Genomic DNA, 18,327 nt, shown 5'->3' on the forward strand with positions numbered 1-18,327 from the left:
AGCTGTTCTGAAATTTTCTTTTCCAACAGAGCATGGGGCATGCCCACACATCCAAAAGTACCAATACCTGACCAAAGTTGTTGATAATGCATTTGTTGAATCTATGTTATATGGTCAAGAAGAAGCTGAGAGACACAAAATAAAGTTGGTACTATAAACAAAGTTTTCGGTGCATATAATGTATGGTACATGGATAGGTTTCTCTGCATAACATTTCATTTCAGTTTATCTTGTGGAGAGGAAACCCTCCAGCAGAACCAGGCTAAGTATGAATGGTCATCTGTCTCAACCAAGTGAGTCTTTCTATGTTAAAATATATATTTTTAGTTGTCTTTTGTAAGGCCTTTATTTTTTTTATTAGCTGTAAGCTGTCAAAATTAACAGAAATAAAAATTTTAAATATATCACTGCAATAAATCAAAGTAATTAATGAGTTTGGCTTTTTGAATTTAATCACTAAAATGAGTGATCATTTTAATTTATTCAAATATTTGCTTCAAGTGCTTAATAACTGGTGAATAGTCAATCGGTTTTCTGAAAATACATGTCACCATGACAAATATTTATTAAGGTAATATCTTACACCTATAATTCTAATTAAATTGTAAAGCAGTGCTAAATACTGGATTAAGATATTTTTTGACATAAATAATTTAGAGTCTTTGGGTCAAATTAGACTTTGACCCAAATTTCCATGTCAAAAAAAGAGACAACAGCAGTGGATCTAAGGGTAAGTTAGAGTGATCTTATTTTTGGAGTTAGGACCCACACATGCAGAATAGTTCTGTAAAGGATTTGAACACAGGACCTTCTTGCTTCGTCCACCGTCAGCCATGTTGTGAGAAAGGCAACAGCCCCTCTGATAGGTTTTTCCATCCTCTTATTTTCTTTTTTCCAAAGTTACCCAGGTATGGAAAACACTTTCGAAGATACTACAGAAACCCTGACTCTGTCTGTGAGGCTGATTTATGTACCGAACTGGTATAGTTTGAGCTTTGGCTATTAATGGATCAGTGTAGCAAGTAAAGTGTTTTTTCCTTCAGAGCAATAAAGAATCCTCCATAAAACCAATAGCTATATTACAATGGGGAAACTTGGTGTTAAACCTTATGATCGGGTTGGGACAGAAAACTGGCAAATTGACAAGCAAAGAACTCCCAAACGTCTGCAAAAGAACAAAATCTTTATTTATCAGTAAGTTTACATATTACATGTGGGGCTTATAAACTAAGCAATTAGTAAACAAAAACACTAGCCTAATGCATAAGTAAATGGAGAATAATGTCAAAAAAAATTCTAGTGCACCTTTGGAGAAAATTTCAAAAGAAACATTTATTTCTAGAATAATTAGTGTTACACTTTTAGCAAACTAAAGTCCTACTTTGTCACAGCGAAAGTCAAACGGTTCAAATTTATAGTTGATACAACATTACTGCACAACCGCTAACATCCATTAGACAGTTTAACGAGTCTAAACCCTGCAGTCAGCTTTGAATTGAAGTTCTCACAAACCTCTTTATCTATCAGTGCACAAGAGATTAACTGTTTAACAAAACAAGAAAAACACAACTTATTCCTACAAATAGTTCAACCCCCTGCTGTTGTATGATTAACTCAAAAACAATGCGAGTCCAAAATGCACCACAGAAACAGAGCAGAGCAACTAAGACAACCTGGAGGCTAAATACAGCTGCCGTCTTGGAGAGTAAAGAACAAACAGTGATATAGATTAAACAAAGGCGATACGCTATACTAATATAAATCCTTCACTTGATCACTCTGCCTCTTAACAGCAAAGCTAAAAATACAAAAAACACTTGCAACCTTATTTTACTTCTGCACCAAAATGGCAAAAGAGTGTCTTATTGTGCTGCTAGAGAGGTGTTAAGCCTCATTAAGAATACCCTCACCACATATAATAACTGCGTGTGGTGTCGACAGGGGACGGTTTCCCCTCTGTGCTGTCTTTGTCCTTCTCTCCGTCAGCCTCCCACAGGTTAATGAGCGGAGGGTAGAGCTCGTTGAGAGGGATGGAAGAGGTCTTCAGCATGTACTTCTTCAGTGAGTGGTGATAGTTTTTCCTCTTCCACCTGCGGGCCATGTAGACACCCACAGTGGCAAGGCTGAGGAAGGCCAAGGCTGTTGACATGACCGCCAGCACAGCCACGCTTGGGTGCTGGTCCGACAGGTCCAGAGCGAAGGTGGTACCCTGTGTTGTGACGTTGACGCAGGACTTGTGTGTCTGCAAGTGGACGTTGGAAACCGTGAGGCATACTTCATACTCTGTGGCAGGTTGAAGGTGTGTGAGGTTGTACTCGTGGACGTCTACGGGCACGCGAGCTGTGTATGTGATGTGGGGGTTATCGATTTTCATGGTAGCAGAGGCCCATTTCAGGTTGGAGGACAGGACATTTGAGTTGACTTTCCAGGAGATCAGAATTGAATGGGATTCTGTCTGCTTGACGTAGATCTTCATCACCTGAGTGTTGTCGAGCAGGGTCCCGTTTACACGGATTGTGGAGACCCATGTGTCGGCACCTTCTGGGTTCTGTGCCACGCAAGTGTACCGGCCAGAGTCTTCCACCTGCACATGAGACAGCCGAAGAGTCCCCTCGCTGCTTAGGTGGTACCGCTCTGACACAGTGTCGGTTGTGATTTTGGCACCAAGAGGGGTCACCCAATAAATTTCAGGTTCTGGTTCAGCCATTGCCCGACAGTCTAGGCTGACACTCATTCCTAACTCAAGGTTCAAGTGGCTGGGGAAAGTGTCATGGGAAATGAGGGGAAGGCACTGCTCTGTGGAGTCCAGCAGCCTTAACTCTCGGACTCGTTGGCCTCTGAGTTCTGTTGGGGTTGTGCAGAGCATTGCCAGAGGCTCCATGAACCGCACTGTGGACCTGTTCAAACTCATCCACTGAATCACACAGTCGCAGCGTAGTGGATTGCTGTGAATACTGATCTCCCGCAGGTTTGGCAGCACCGCCACAATGTGCTGGTAAAGGGCAGTCAGGGCATTATTGTTGAGCATCAGACTCTCCAAAGAGGACATGTCCCTAAATGCTAATCTGTGGATATAAGAAAGCTTTGGGTTGTTGGTAGCCTCTAGTTTTGTCAGTTCTGGTAGGTTGTCCAGAGCATAGCGATCAATGGACACTAACTCCATCATGTTGTTGATGCCCAGCTCCTTAAGATTTAGCATGTTTCTGAAATCTCCTTCCTGAATTTTTTTTACTGGATTTTTGTTCAAATCCAGGAATTTCAAGTTGGGAACTTTTTGTAGGGCCAATTGGGGGATTCTGACCAGTTTGTTGTCATAGAATGATATGCTCTCCAAATTGTCCAAGCCCACAAATGCATTTGGTGGAACATCAGTGAGATCCATCCCAGCCAGAACCAGACTTCTCAACCTTCCCAGTGGTGTAAAGTTCATATCCAGAAGGCCAATAACTGGGTTTTCCCCAATCATGAGGATCTCAAGGTTAGGAGTTTCCTCAAACCAGCGGCTGTCTATCACATGGAGTCTGTTTGAGTTGAGGTGGAGCCGCAACAGACTGCGTAGACCTGAAAATGCATAGGGGGAGATGGAGCTTATCTGGTTGTGGTTAATGTAGAGCTCCTGGAGGCTGGAGAGGTTTCCCAAGCAGTGATCTGGCAACTCTTTGATCTGGTTCTCCTCCAGATGCAGAGTAGTCAGATGATTCATGTTTCTCAGACCCACAGCTTCAACATTGGTAAAGTTGTTCTGGGAAAGATCCAGCTCCGTCAGGTTCACCAGAACCTGCAGCTCTCCACTGGTGCGAGAGATGACATTGCTTTGCAGCAGCAACACCTGCGTGTCTGCTGACAGGTTTGTGGGGATGTGTGTCAGTCTCAAGTCATTGCAGTCCACTGTCGTTGCCTCCTTGTATGTTGACTGGGGGGTAAACCAGGGGCGGATCTCGCACACACATAAACGTGGGCATTCTTTGCTGCACACTGGTGACAGACAAGCAAGAAGAAATCCCACGCACAGCAAGACCGGAGGTGGCCAAAGCTGAGAGCCGATTGCCATGTTGGCTACTCTCTCTAAGAGGGTTTAATGGAGAAGCAGTGTTTGCAAGAAGGATATGAAGGAACACCTCACAAACATCAGTGTACTTTGCTGCTATTATAGTTGCTGTAGGTTCAGAATGGTGATTCCTAAGCCAGATGGACAAGTTGGTAAAGAAAGGTCACTCCTAACCTAAAAAAGAGAAGAAAGCAAAAATAATTAAGTGACAGCAATAAAATAGAGATTATATAAAGTAAAAATCTAAGAAAGCATGAGTTAAATATTCATTATGTCTTACCACAGTTTTGGTTTGACCATATTCTATTTACCTAATGTAATGAGGCAGCATGTATCTAACATTGGTTGTGTTTGAGGGTATCCAAGATAATCTGTTTAATTTTAGCTTCCTTGATGAGTTTGCCTCCTTGGAGATTCAGAACAAGTTTTTTTTCTCTCTCTCTTGTTTGATTTGATTGTATTCATACCAGCTTAGTATCGGTTATCAGCTTGAACAAGTGTGTGTGTATGGAGGGGATGGAGAGTTGGGGGAGGGGGGTATAGCCCAGGCTGTGTCCCCATTATGCAACAAGCTTAAAAAGCAGGGAGTTTGGGGACTTTTAATCAACCACAGTCACATAGATGTGGTTGTGGTTGATTAAGAGAAAGGCAGAGATTTATGAAAGAAATATCTCTTTACCAGTTTATGACATTACCTATTGCCCCTTGGGTACATGTTCAGGTTCTAAAATAATGAGAAATGACACTGATGCAGCATTGCAATCATTATTCTTCGGAGATATTTTTCTAATCCTTCATTTTTGTGTTTGTCAGTACTACACTACCTAGATCTGCCTACTACCTGACGGGGTAGGATAGGGTACCTTCAGCTGAAGAAATGTTTGCTTAAAGCACACAAAATATTGTAGTTTAACTTGACCTATCTGTAACGCTTATTTCCACAACTAATTGTTCATTTAGTATGTTGCAAAAGTATATATACCTCTTGAAGTTTCTCACATTTTGTGATGCTACAACCAAAATCTTATGACTGACACAAGGCCACTATTGCATAATAAAGTGGAAGAAAAAGACAAAAAAATTTTTAGAAATACGTACATCTGAAAAGCTTTTAGGCATTTATATTCAGATCCCTTTAGTCTGAGGCCTCCAAGTAAAAAATCCAGTCCAGTGCAATGAACGGCCTTGGAATTTAATCTGAATTGTAAATTTTATCAATGCATGTGTAATTTTATATTAGTATAAATCTAGGTGTTCTGTAGGGGTATCAGAAGGCCAAGGAGTTGCAGAGAACTTTCTAATGTTGCATAAAACAACATCACAACTTTTACAAATTTCTCTTTTATAAAACTATAATCCTAACCTGACTGTCATGCTTTGGCAGGTGTACCCAATGTGTACTCAAGTCCAGTGTTTGAGAGCTGCTGTACTGCAGCTTTAAATGTATCCCTTCTCTAACTTGCCTGAATCAAATAAAGGCACATCATGAGGTCTTTGCAGAGCTGAATGACATACTGATGAGGGAATTCAGCAACATGATGCAGCTGTGTTGTGGCACCCCTGTGCTATAGAGATGCTTTTCTTCAGCAGAGATGAGGAAGCAAAACTCTGTTGCAAGACTTGTGTTCTGATGCTTTTAGATGTTCTACATCAAGGCTGGCTGTCCAAAAGAAAAATGTTCAAATGTTCCAGTGTAAGTGTGCATGGTTAGATCAGATGCACCCCCAAAAATGTGCAACTGTAACTATCCAAAAACCTTTCTTTAAGGTATATTGACTTTTTTAATATTCCCTTTTCCTCCCACTTGACAAGTATCAACGCTATGTTGGTCTATCACATAAAATCCCAAAGAATACAGTGAAGTTTTTGGCTGTAATGTGACAAAAATTGGGTGTGAATACTTTGATAAGGCATGATATTGGGTTATTTTTGTGTTTGCATGTCTTCACAATGCACCACCCCTCCAAAATGTAATAGATCTCCCCAGAGATCTCCTGAAAACACAGAAAACTTTCAGAGTAACAAAGATTTTTCCAGAAAATGCTGTGAAAAACAGACGCTTGGCTCAGCTTGTAGCACCTTGGGATGGAGTGGGTGAAGACTAAAAATAATTTGGTGACTGCTTCTCTTTAGAGGATGGAGAAACGGGACTGAGCGCAGCAAGTCATCATCTCTTTCTGTCAGAAAAGCAGTCAATTATGGAGAGATCAACGAGATTCTGACATCTCCATTTGTCAAGAAACAAGATACTAACATCCATTACCAACATGACAATAAGAAGGGTTTGGGTGCAGTACATGTCCTAAACCTCAGATAGCAGCTTTTTTTTTACACAATGGTAAGTCAAAATCGCTGCTGAGCAGTCTGACACCAAAGTTATGGCTTGATCTGGCTGGGTCACATTATTGAGGGTGTTGGATCTTAAAAGCACAGAAAACACCTGAAGTCCTACAATCATAACTGAAGACATGATTGTCTTCAGTTAACTCAGACTCTTATCATTACGGCCGGTTACTATCTCTAACCCTCTGCCACTGGATGTTTTGTAGCCTACTGGCCATCTGTCAGTTTCTACCAGCCATTCGATGTTTCATTACCACTTTGACAGCTGGTGGTTTAAAGTAATTTTCTATAATCTAATCATAGTCTACCATAGAGAAATTTAATTATGCCACCTGAATGACTATTTTCCAGCAGCAGCAGGTTATTTTGCTTGAAACAAGAGTTATATTTTAACACACCTACAGGCGGATTAGAACCAAAACACATACAAACACTGTGAAATACAAAGTTTCAAAAATAATAATATACAATTAGATTAAATCATACGAGTGCTTAAATGACTATGCATCTCCATAATTTATGAAAAATACATAGCTACAAAAAAAAATCAACTAAAAAAATAACTAGATGGATATGCAACAGTGCAGAATAAGGCAACAAATTAGCTTCATCGTTAACATAAACAGCAGGTTGTGTTCTTCCTCCAATGCTATGATCAACAACAAAGCTATTTTTTGAGCTCTTGAGTTGCCATTCCTGTCGTAAACTTTTTTTTATTTCAAGCTTAATTTCTCAATCTGACCACTGAGCTTCAGTTTCTTGAAGAGCCAAAATGTTTGCATGTGGAAAAATTTATTTTATCACTAATAATTAACAAAGCAAAAATAATACATCAATTGCACATTCTTCTTGCACATTTGCAGAAGAATGTGCAAAAAAAAAAATCTGAGCACATTTAATTTCAAACATTGATGATGGACCATGCTCTGTTCCAAATAGTCGCAGGAGAATGTCAATTATAGCTTCCCATCAACAGCTCCACTGATATTCTGATGAGGAAAACACAGACTGTTTTCCTCATCCATGTGCTGTGGAGTGATTTATTGGCTACTCTTCACAAACAGTTCTTCTGCACATTTGCATGAACAGATGTCCAAAAGCCCAAGAGTTACACAAAGGAACAACACTTACTTTACAGAAAAACGTTACCATGGTAAAACAACCAGCACAAATGTTCAGATCTTATTTTAGCTGTGCTGCCGTTTGTCTGAGTGAGACTGATGCCTGCTGTCAGTGGCTGGACTCTGCAGAGACTCCGTCACAAACAAACTGAGCTAATTCCCTCAATAGGACTTAAACTCACCAATAGAGACCTTCAGCTCTTCTTTCTTTTCCCTGTTGGTTTTGATTAAGAATTATTTCTTCTGATGTACCATCCACCTCTGTTTTAATTACCCATCATCCAGTTTTCCAGATGATCCAGCCATGTTTTATTTATCTTAATTACCCATAAATATAGCGCTTTCATAGGCAATTTTTCCGTTCAGATGTCTTTATCTCGTCCTCTCTTTCTGCATGTGTTGCGCTGCTCAGATATTAAATCCGAAGAGGCAGGCGGATTAATCCCCGCTTTCAATCGGAAGCAATAAAACTCAGACACCTGGCAGCAGGTTCTTTTGGCAGGCTGGTATAACTGTGGGGGTCTGCATCTGCTCCCAGGGATCCCTCACTGCACTATGTTTTGACCTCATTGACTGTAGGAAGGTTTGCTTAGCACATATGGTTGTTTTCACTGAGGGGCTGTTTGATAATCACTGCAGTGCACAAATTCTCTCTTAGACGCCCCCCTGTGCACACTTAGATACCACAGATAGCTCCGCTGAGAGTGGCTCCCTGCCTCTACATTACCTTTGGCTTACAAAATTACAAAAGACTCCCTACATCTTTACAACATCAGTGAACATGGACGGTACATTTATAAACTCAAAGGAAGGATACTGAGTAAACTAGCAGGAATACTGGACTCACACCAGATATGTTCAGGCACAGCAATCAAGGAAATCTGTATTAATCTTTCATCTCATGCACATTATGTTGGCATCAACACGACACCATTATCTACACTTCTCAAGAAGTACACTGTCTTCTCTGAGTCACTTTGGCATGCAACTGCACACAGAATCCTTTAAAAAAAAAAAGAAAAAGGCAGAAAAATCCTCCAACAGTTCCTGTTGGCATTATCCAGTTGACAGTGCGAGCAGAAAGCTCAGCAGCGAGATCTATCTCCTTTTCTCACCAAATCCCTGAGACGTTTAACTATACAAATACATTATCCATGGTAGAGTTTGCATACATCTGTCTACAGCTACTTCTACACAGTGTCAAGCAAAAGTATTAATGCATTTTTCTATTCTGTCACACTACAGTCACAAATGTCTATTTATGTCATAAAAATCAGAAAATATTTTATGTGCATTTGTGTTCAAATGTTCAGAATCAGAATTTCAGTGTTGCAAGAACAGTTTCAAATATTCATGAGTATGTCTGCATTTTTCTATTCTTAAAAAAAATAGTTAATGTTTAGTCTATCTGAATGGAAATTGTCTGTGATAATCAATTTTCAATTCCGGCCACAGATTTTGATTTTGATTTAGGTCTGGACTTTGACTGGGCTGTTCTAACCAATGAATATGCATCGATCTAAATCACTGAGCTCCATCCATTTTGCTTTGATCAGATTTTCTTTTGCTACTGAAAAACCCCATCTATGACGGAGCCGGCTCAGTGTTTCAACATGGAAATGATGTGTTCAGTAATATGAGCAGTTTTAGCTTCATGCTGAGTGTTTTGGCCTTTAGTCTCATGTGAACAGATAAACCTTCTTTTACATGTTTTTTTTTTGTGAAAACGCAAACTTTTCAAGAGTTTCTTCTTACTTGCTGTTTCATAAAAAGCCAGATATGTGGAGTGCACAACTAACACCTCCATCAACACCTCCACTGGATGCTTGGCTGGTTCTCAGTAGGTAGAATAGTTGTATGGAAATCCAAAAGTTGAGGAATAAATTTCAGTTTCCACTTGCACCATGTTAGTGTAGCCCTGGGCAGGACGCTGTACCCCATGTTGCCTACTGATCTTTGTATTAGTGTATAAATGTGTGAGTTGTGACTGTGAATGAGTGAATTACTTTATAAAGTCGAACTAATGACTTAAGTGGTTGGTATGAAAAGAAAAGCAATTCAGTTTGTTTACCATTAATGTTAACTTTCCCAAGCCTGTCAGTTCAGGTTTTGGTAGGTTTGGAGATGTGCTACATTTATTTAGATGAGATTTTATAGCCTTACTTTAAACTTCTCCACAACATTGATCTGTTTGATGTGTCTCTTTGTCTTTGTGATGCTGGTTGATTACAAATGTTCTCAAATAAACCGCTGAGAGACACTTGTTCACTAATTAGCTAAATTATGACTTTTATAAATTGCACTCAATTTCATTTAGGGGCCTCAGCGTAGCGTAGGGAACTACAAATGAGCTCCATAACTTTCATATTTATATTTGTAAAAATATAAAAACCTTCCAGCTTAAAAAAATAATCACAGTTTGTCTTTGCAATATGACAAATAGTGGACAAGTCCAAAGGGTGTGAATAATTTTCAGACGTTCTTTGCAGGTAATATGTGTGCTCAGTTCAAGCCTGCTGCCATGCTTTTGCAACGAGGTTCATAACAAGGACAGCAGAATGAGAATGTGGGACGCTAATGAGGCCTGTCTGCTTCATAACATGCTACATCTAATAAACACAGTTATCAGGCAACGGGGCGACTCAGAGGTCTGCTTAACAATACAGAGAGCAGGACAATCAGTGAGACTAGAGAAGTTCTAGACCTGCTGTCAGATCCAGTAGCACTTCTATTCAGACTGAAGGATCAGAGTACACAACCTTCTATGTGGAGCCTATAGCAACAATAAAACTACACCAACACAGGCAGGAGAGCCCTGGGATGATGGCACTTAATATTCCTCACAGGAGGAGGAGTTTTCTCCCATCTGTTTCTGGGGTTTGTTGTCATACTGGGTGCTAAGTGAAAGTGAATCAGCAGCTCCCAGGCATGACATTGTCATGGTAACAGCTATGCCACAGGCTTTAATGTTTGGTAACCAAATAAGAAGCAGACATGAGGAGCTCATATGGTACCATCACTTCTGCAAGAAGGTGACTGCAGCAGTACTCATACAAAACATAACAGGAAATATGGCCCGTGCATCAAGACCCTGCATAAACCCAACCAGTAAATGTCGCAGGATATTTCAGAAGATGCTGTATTTTTCAGCTGTAATTATATGACAATAAATTAAGGCGAAGAAGTAAAAACATTCCATGATGTTCCTTGCTGCCCTGCCTGGGCAGTAGTCTGCTTCTGCTCCTTTAGTGTGCAGGCGTCTCACTTCACATCACAGACGGCTTTGCTGCAGCTGCTGATAGCGGAGGCATAAAGCCGAGGAGGAGGAGACGGACGCGTGTCCACTCTGTCAGAAAAAAGAAGGATGGAGAGCTCTATTTCAGCCGGAAGGTCGCGAGAACGAAAGTGATTAACTGAAGGAAGAACGACAAAGAAAGTCCTCTAGCTATATTTGTAGTGAAAGGGAACAAATTATCCCGCAAACTTGAACAAAGCCTCTCAAGACTCCACTGAGGTTTAAAAGTTGCAGGGCAGCAAATTGTCTCTGGATTTTCTATTTACTGCAAATCCATATGGTCACCTTATTTCCCTGCGGATCCAAGATGGATCTTGACACAATTTTTCTTCTCTGGCTTTAATCTTTTTTTCTCCACACTTTCTGCCCTCGTCCTCTCCATCCACTTTAAAGGTCCATTTTCAGTCACAATGTCTGTGAATACTCAATATGTTGTCATAGTTGCACTGATCAATCATGCTTCAGTGCCAGTTTCCAGTCTCTGGAGGATCCAGGCAGAGTTAGTATGCATGGAGGTAATCAGCCAGTGTACAACAGATCATCCAAGAGCAATAACGAATTTGGTGAAAAAAGAAGATTTTGAAACAGTGAAATCTATCTTTATTAAATAATTGTATAAAAAAACTAGACAAACAGAAAAATGTGACAAACTATATATAAAGTTAGCTTGATTGACTTAACAGGATCAGTATTAGCCTTGACATCAACACATAACTGATCATCCATCTTTAAAACTTCATCAAAAATACGCATTAGTCATGCCTGAGATAAATTATGCAATTCAGAAGAATTGCACAAAATCAGGAAATCATGTAAGTGCAATAATATTGTTACATATTGGACTGAGGATTTTCGCTATGCTTAAGCCACATTTTAATAATCCCTGGTTGTCTTTTTTATCACATTATTGTCCTCACCACTTCTGCAAACAGACTTCGAGTGAGTTTTATCATCTTAGCTACTATGAAATATACAGCTCATGTGGGCAAAGATGGCATTTAAGGTCTACCCAAGAAGCCAAACATATTAAAGCAAGCAGAACTTGCATGCATGTCACTTAGATTAAAAAGTTACATTCAAAATGGCTTATGATATTGCACCTATTGATAGTGTGATGTCAACTGCAATTCCTACAATGCTTTTCAGCTCTATTATTCTCTGGAGCAACTTTATAAAGGAAAATTTACAATGGCAAAACAAACACAGCCCAGAAGTATGGATTTGCACAGCAGTAGATGCCAACATAGCAAGTTTTCTAAAGCACAGCGAAGAAATCTGTGCAAGTTCTGCTTTGCGTGTGTTCATGCCGATGACATCACAAGAGGATCAAAAATCAAACCGTTAACTCACATTAGAAAAAAATATGGTCAAAATACAAGTAAATGCGTTTGATTGGGAAATTTAAGTTAAAACATGCAAACAAAGGGTAAAAAAACCCAAGAACAATATAAGTGCACATAGTCTGTTGCCTTTTGTGATGTCACCACAGGCATATGTGCCTGTATGATTGTTTATGCAGAGGTAGATTTTATAAACAATATTTCTTAACAAACAGAAAAAGAAGAATGTGCCATTTGGTTTCATAGGTGCTAAAATATAGCCAGAGTGATTTTGGTAGATTTTACTGAAGAGGTTCGATATTGGCTTTAACTAATCCTCAACTTGTGGAAGTCAGTCAAAAAAAACAAACAAAACAGAAACGTCTCATTTATTGTTACAGAAACCCAAACTCTACATCAGTGACGTCAATCTCAAAAAACATCCAAGATCTCACTCTCAGCTGGGGGGAGGTCAGCCTGTTGCAGCCTTGCCTCTCCTCTCCACTGCTGTGGGAACCCAGACAGGAGAACATGCTGCAGAGTTTGGCCTATTGCGCACAATGGCTCCGATCCAAAACACACTCAGACACACCAGGTTGTGTCTTTGTTTGGGAATTTTCTCACACTCCTCCCCACGGCCGGAGGAGCTACGTCACAGAACTGTGAGCTCTCAGCCTGGGGGAAGGTGGCAAAACCTTGTGAACTATTGTGAGTCTGGGCCACCGGGTGACATCTGCATCAGCTGTGTCCCTTTTACACACAAGGCAAAAAAGCAGGATGCAAAGTTGAACTCTTAGATGTGCTGGTCTGACACACCTACTTGTGACAATGTGGAAAAATAAACAGCTACAGTATAGTAACAGGTGCCTCTCAGTGAATTAGAATCAATCAAAGCCCTTTATAATGAAAAGTGTGAGCCAAAATATACAAATGTCTACATTTCTGTAAGACTTCTGCAGAATAAACAACATTTATATTAAGTTCCCTCCCCAGCCGCCTTTGCCTCAGAATTTGACATCTGCTGACTTCTTTACTAAGAGGCAGGCAAACAGATAAGCTGCTGCACAGCTGTTCCAGCAGAGCTCTGCACCAGGAACTGATGCTGTGGTTTATCTGCCCGGACCTACTGGTAATAATAGTGAACTATGAGGAAACGCATTCTCACACTCACAGTCTATCATTTGTACTTTTTTTTTATGGAAAGCTCAACATTTTACACCCCAACGTAGCGCACAGATTTGCTCCACGTTTTTCTTTGTTTCCTCTTCTCATCTCGGCACAATGAGAAATAAGAATCCACTACAGGGCGCAGCATGATTGCAAACTGTGTGTTCAAATTTACAAGAACAAGCAGACGCACATGTTGCTGAGAAATTATGCGCAATTATACATGCGTAAAAATGTGGGTTTAAAAAAAATATATACATATATAGAGAGACATTCGCTTTAAAACACAATGACTTATTGTTTGATTTCATCTTTGCTGATCAGTGCACTTATCCAAAAGCATAAATCAAGTATCTATCTTTTAAAAAGCCTCAGTATAGCAAGAGGAAATTCACAAACGCCGAAAATGTTCCAAACAAAAACATTTGAGCACATGCACAGAGCGAACAGATGGCACTCACCTGTGAAGCGCCGTATCCTCTGTAAATACGCAGGAATGCTGCAGGCTACTGTATGTGACACCAGTCAGCCTCCACGGCGTACGGAGGATGCGCGAAATGTGCAGTTGCTAGTTCGGAGTGTAAATAGTCGGGATGGTTAAAAAAAACCCACACACACACACACAACCCAAAAAATAACAACGAAAAAGAAAAAAACTGTAAAAGTGGATACAGCAAAATCCGTCCCACTTCAGGCACGATGTTGCAAACACAACGATGCCCCAGCAGTTTCCAGAAAACGCACAGATGCCCCCTCGTCCCTCCCTCCTCCCTGCGCGCTCACCCTGCGCAGGTCAGCTGGACTAAAAACCGCCTGACACTCACTGCTAAGTCCGAACCTCACCATCTGTTGTGACACCGCTGCCATGGGAACAAAAGTCCCATCCTGTGGCGTTGCAATGAAGGAGTCGTTGACTTTCTGAACGCTCTGACAGGCTGACCTGGGTTCCGAGCTGCTCACTTTTAGGCCGGGTTCGCGCAGCGGGTCAACATCACTGACATGTTTTTCCTTCGTTTTCCTTTAAGCTTGAAAGAGGATGCTGCGGAGGATATCAACAGACATTTGGCGCCAAGACGCCAAACATGATCTAAATTTAATGACCTGCTATGTAATGATTCGTAATTATTATGGGATGGAATGGACTTCAAAGTGGATCTCATGCATATTTCTCCCTCTAAGAAGAACAGACACACGCACTCATTAGGACCTGGATTTAGATGGACTGCTTTCCCTCAGTGGCAACTTATCTCATTCCACAAGAATCTTTCTCTGAAGTCAATACATGTTTACCTTTAAAAAAACCCACATACACCTTTAAATGCAGCACATAACGACTTTATTATAAAATTTGCACAGGAAATTAAGAGTTGTCTCTTGTCTGTGTATATTTATATCTAAATTTACCATGCAGTACTTTGAACATCACACAGCTAATTACGGTGTGATCTACTTCTCAATCTACTTCTCGTCAAAGCAATCAGGAAGTCAGCTGCTCTGTTAATGTTTCAGCTACTTCCTGAACTCCTTGCATGATGTATTCAGATTTTTACACATTCGACCTTGATATCTGACAGACAAGGTGGAAAATGAAAAGAAACCGATGCAGTTGTAAAAAGGGTAAAACTGCCCAGCTTTATGTCTGTCAGCAAGCAAACATCGATGATCTGAAACACTCTGAACATTTAAGAGTGACAAAATTTAAAACAAATCCAGAAGAAATCTGGAGTGGGACAAAGACATTTTCTTAGCACTCTATGTTTTGCGGCAAATATTTATGCGTAAAAATCACATTTTAGTAAAACTGCAGGGTGGGCCTGCTATAATTTGACCACAGCAAATATACAGTTGATTCAGCATTCACGGCGTGTGTGTATGCGTTTGTGTGTTCCAGCTGGCAAAATCATAATTTCCCATCATTAACCTGCAGCTCTTGTGGTGTGGTTGCCGTGGCAACTCCTCCCTCTCAGGGAGAGGCGATGCAGCACATCCGCACCGGTTTATTAGATTTCTGATCACACCGCTCCTTCCACATGGCCATCTGGGAAAAACAAGTGAACGAAGAAACGTGTGCCCTCCGCTTTACCTTCTGCAAGTCTTTGCGTTTTGGCGCTGCGTCGCCTCTGCTGACGAGACAAGGAGATTTGTATTGTTTTTTTTATTATTATTTATTATTTTTTGGCAGCGTTTGTTTTCAGACACGCTGGCGTGGAATGTAAAGTACGAAGCGAGAAGATAAATGGTGGGATGAAAATACACTACACAGTGAAAAGTAGATAAAGACGCACTGAGACTCTCTCCTCTCTGCAGCAGCTGAGCTGATGAACGCCTCCTCCGCCTTTTAGCAGAAAGTCTCCGTCTGAGTTCACCCACAGTTTATTCGCAGCACATGCTCAACATGAAGGAGTTTGACTTGCTGCTATTAAAGTAGATCCAGAAGATGCTAATTAAATGTTCCTGATCAAATTGGCAGCTTGATGCAACTGGAACAGATGACTGCGGGCAAACATGTAGCACATTTGCAGCCTTGTTGTACATCACAATTACACCATTATAACCAGCACCACCTTCTGCCAGGCTGCCGACAACACTGTTGACTGAGTGCACATGGTGCTACATTCCGCACAACAACCGCACACGCATTCCCGCGCACTCATCCAAGTCCATGTTTGGCATGGTTCATGCTGTCTAATCTGCAGAACTGATGAAATGTAGACAGGCGTTAGACACAGACAATCTGATACACTCTGATACAAATGAAAGCTGTCTGAGAAGCTCAGCACTCAGCTGGCTCAGCACCTTTCAGCATTATCATAAATTTAGCATAATACGCTCCAGTAAATTTTATGGAAGGAGCTTTATATTTAATTGCTTACATTGGGTGTTTAGGAGAAGGCTTTGCTGTGCTGTAGAGTTTTTTGGTGAAAGGCTAAGAATATTACTCCTCAGACTTATAACGTATAACAATCTGAGATGATTGGCATGCATTTGTATTTTGATAATCTTCTTCTGATAGACCCATGAGCAAAGGTCAGGGATGAAGTTGTGAAGAGCTTTAAAGCATCGATAGCTTAGAAAACAATATCGCATGTTCTCAGTGTGGCTCATCGTTAAATCTCTATCCACAACTGGAAATCTACAAAGACCTGATTGTCTACTTGATCTAACAGGATGTGTGCAGCAATAATCTGAGAAGCAACAAAGGGCTCCATGGTCACTGTGAAAGAGCGGTAGAGATTATTTACTTCTTATTTAAGGAAAGGGTGGTATGATCGTTGAAAAAAAGGAAAGAAAAAAAAAAAAAAAACAAGAGAAAGTCCAGCTTGAAGTTTGCTAGAAGTAATTTTTGGGACTCAAAATGGTGAAAAACTAACCCTGAACACACAGTTCCTTTTGTGGAACATGGCGGTTGCAGCATCATCCTGTGGGAATGTGTTTCTTTAGCAGCACAGGAAAGCTGGTTAAAGTTAATGAGATAATGGGTGGATCTGAATACACTGTAATTCTGGAAGGCTGCAAAAGGCTGAAGACCAGTCAGAGCTGCAGTAGAATAGGCTAATAACCTTTTTGTTTTCTGGCTCCACATATCAATACAAAAATGGCCATGTCATTTCTGCTGCTCTGTGTGCAGAGCAGAGCGTGTCTGTGCTTGTTTTCTGCTCATCAGCAGGTACAGCTGGCAGGCTTGATTATCCTCAGCTGTAGCTCATCTGAGGAACTGCTGAAAAGAGTAGAGAGAGTTTGCTCTCTGGGTTTACTCCATAGCTGTTGAGAATGGGCGTCTTCTCACTAGTTACTAACCTGTTGCTCTTGCTCCTTGTTTTCCAAACATCTTTTGGAGGTTTGCTCGAATCAAGCCCTCACTGGCTTCTGAGAAAATGACTGAAGAAAAAACTATGATCTTCTACTCTCTAAGCTACTGATACCTGCTTTGGTTGAACTAACTTCAGTGAAATGTTTCTTGCCACCATCTACAAGTCTCTTTCTGTAGATACATGCGCTTTCATATTAACAGTAGCAGGAGACTACTGTCGGTTCAGCTGCGAGTGATTCTGTTAGTATCTTACCCGATGCTCCAGAGGCAGAGCTTTGAGCAAATGGCACAATGCATAGCAGGGGAGCGGTTGCCACGGGAGATTTAAGGGTTTTTTTAATAAACATACATGAATGAATGTAAACAACGCTCTACGTATGATATATGTCTATGACTATAATTATGACCCGTAAACATAATTTAGTGGCAGGTCATGGATTAAAGAACATAACAGAACCCCTGACAGTGAGAGGGTCAGTGCTTCTGTAGTGCTGAGGCGAGCGTCTTACTGCTCCGTAAAGATGCTTTACTCCACTTGTCTCCTTGGAGATGATGGTCACTGCAGTTTAATACAAAGATTTTTATAGGCTGTTGCTGATGTAGCTGTTCTGTTCAGATGGCTTGCAGATTGGCAATGGTTAAAGATAAAGAGTTTTTGGCTTTGAAGAGTATAACAAATTATCCATAAACCTGCACAGCTACCACATCTGAGCTTCATTAAGATCTTAAATGGACACAGATTAGGTGACATTCTCGTATATTTAAAGGAAAACCTGTTTTATTCTTGTACGACAGTCAAAACGAAGGATATTTATCGGTGATTGAAGAATAAGTTGCACTTCCATGGGTTCTTAAATTCTTTGTTTTTGGTTTACTGTTTCCATCGGTCAGTCAATAAATCCATCAGAGTCTTGTCTGGGTTGAAAACATGCTCGACTTTGTCTGACATTACAGAGAGAACTGAGAATGTGACTTTCACCGTGTGATCACTGCAGGGAAAAAATGATCTCTTTAGCTTCACATGTTCACTCTGGAAAAGGAAAATCTCCCCATCCTCCATCCTTCTGCCTCCCTGCTCGCTCCCCCCTCTCTCCTGCACCAGCTGAACAAAGACAACTGCTCTTTGTTGGCTTCATGCTCTGTGTGAGACTGAGGGCCAGCAGCTTTTCACTGATACAAGAAGCAAAGATAGGAGCATTCAGCAGAAAAAAAATGTAATACTC

General features: G+C 40.7%; 1 protein-coding gene across 1 annotated transcript; it reads right to left on the reverse strand.

Moving 5' to 3' along the window:
- Positions 1 to 1,164: 1,164 nt before the first annotated feature.
- LOC114135762 (leucine-rich repeat neuronal protein 1-like) lies at positions 1,165 to 14,299 on the reverse strand. The gene is made up of 2 exons (XM_028003314.1): positions 13,755 to 14,299; positions 1,165 to 4,222 (listed from the first exon to the last, which is right to left on the reverse strand). The coding sequence occupies exon 2, from the start codon at positions 4,049 to 4,051 to the stop codon at positions 1,907 to 1,909; it is 2,145 nt and encodes a 714-aa protein (XP_027859115.1). The 5' UTR covers positions 4,052 to 4,222; positions 13,755 to 14,299; the 3' UTR covers positions 1,165 to 1,906.
- Positions 14,300 to 18,327: the final 4,028 nt, after the last annotated feature.

Source organism: Xiphophorus couchianus, chromosome 20 (genome assembly GCF_001444195.1).
Source record: "Xiphophorus couchianus chromosome 20, X_couchianus-1.0, whole genome shotgun sequence".
In the NCBI taxonomy this organism is placed as follows: domain Eukaryota; kingdom Metazoa; phylum Chordata; class Actinopteri; order Cyprinodontiformes; family Poeciliidae; genus Xiphophorus; species Xiphophorus couchianus.

Bases quoted from the DNA above. Each gene is read 5' to 3' on its own strand.
- LOC114135762 (XM_028003314.1), bottom strand. From the start codon at position 4,051: ATGGCAATCGGCTCTCAGCTTTGGCCACCTCCGGTCTTGCTGTGCGTG.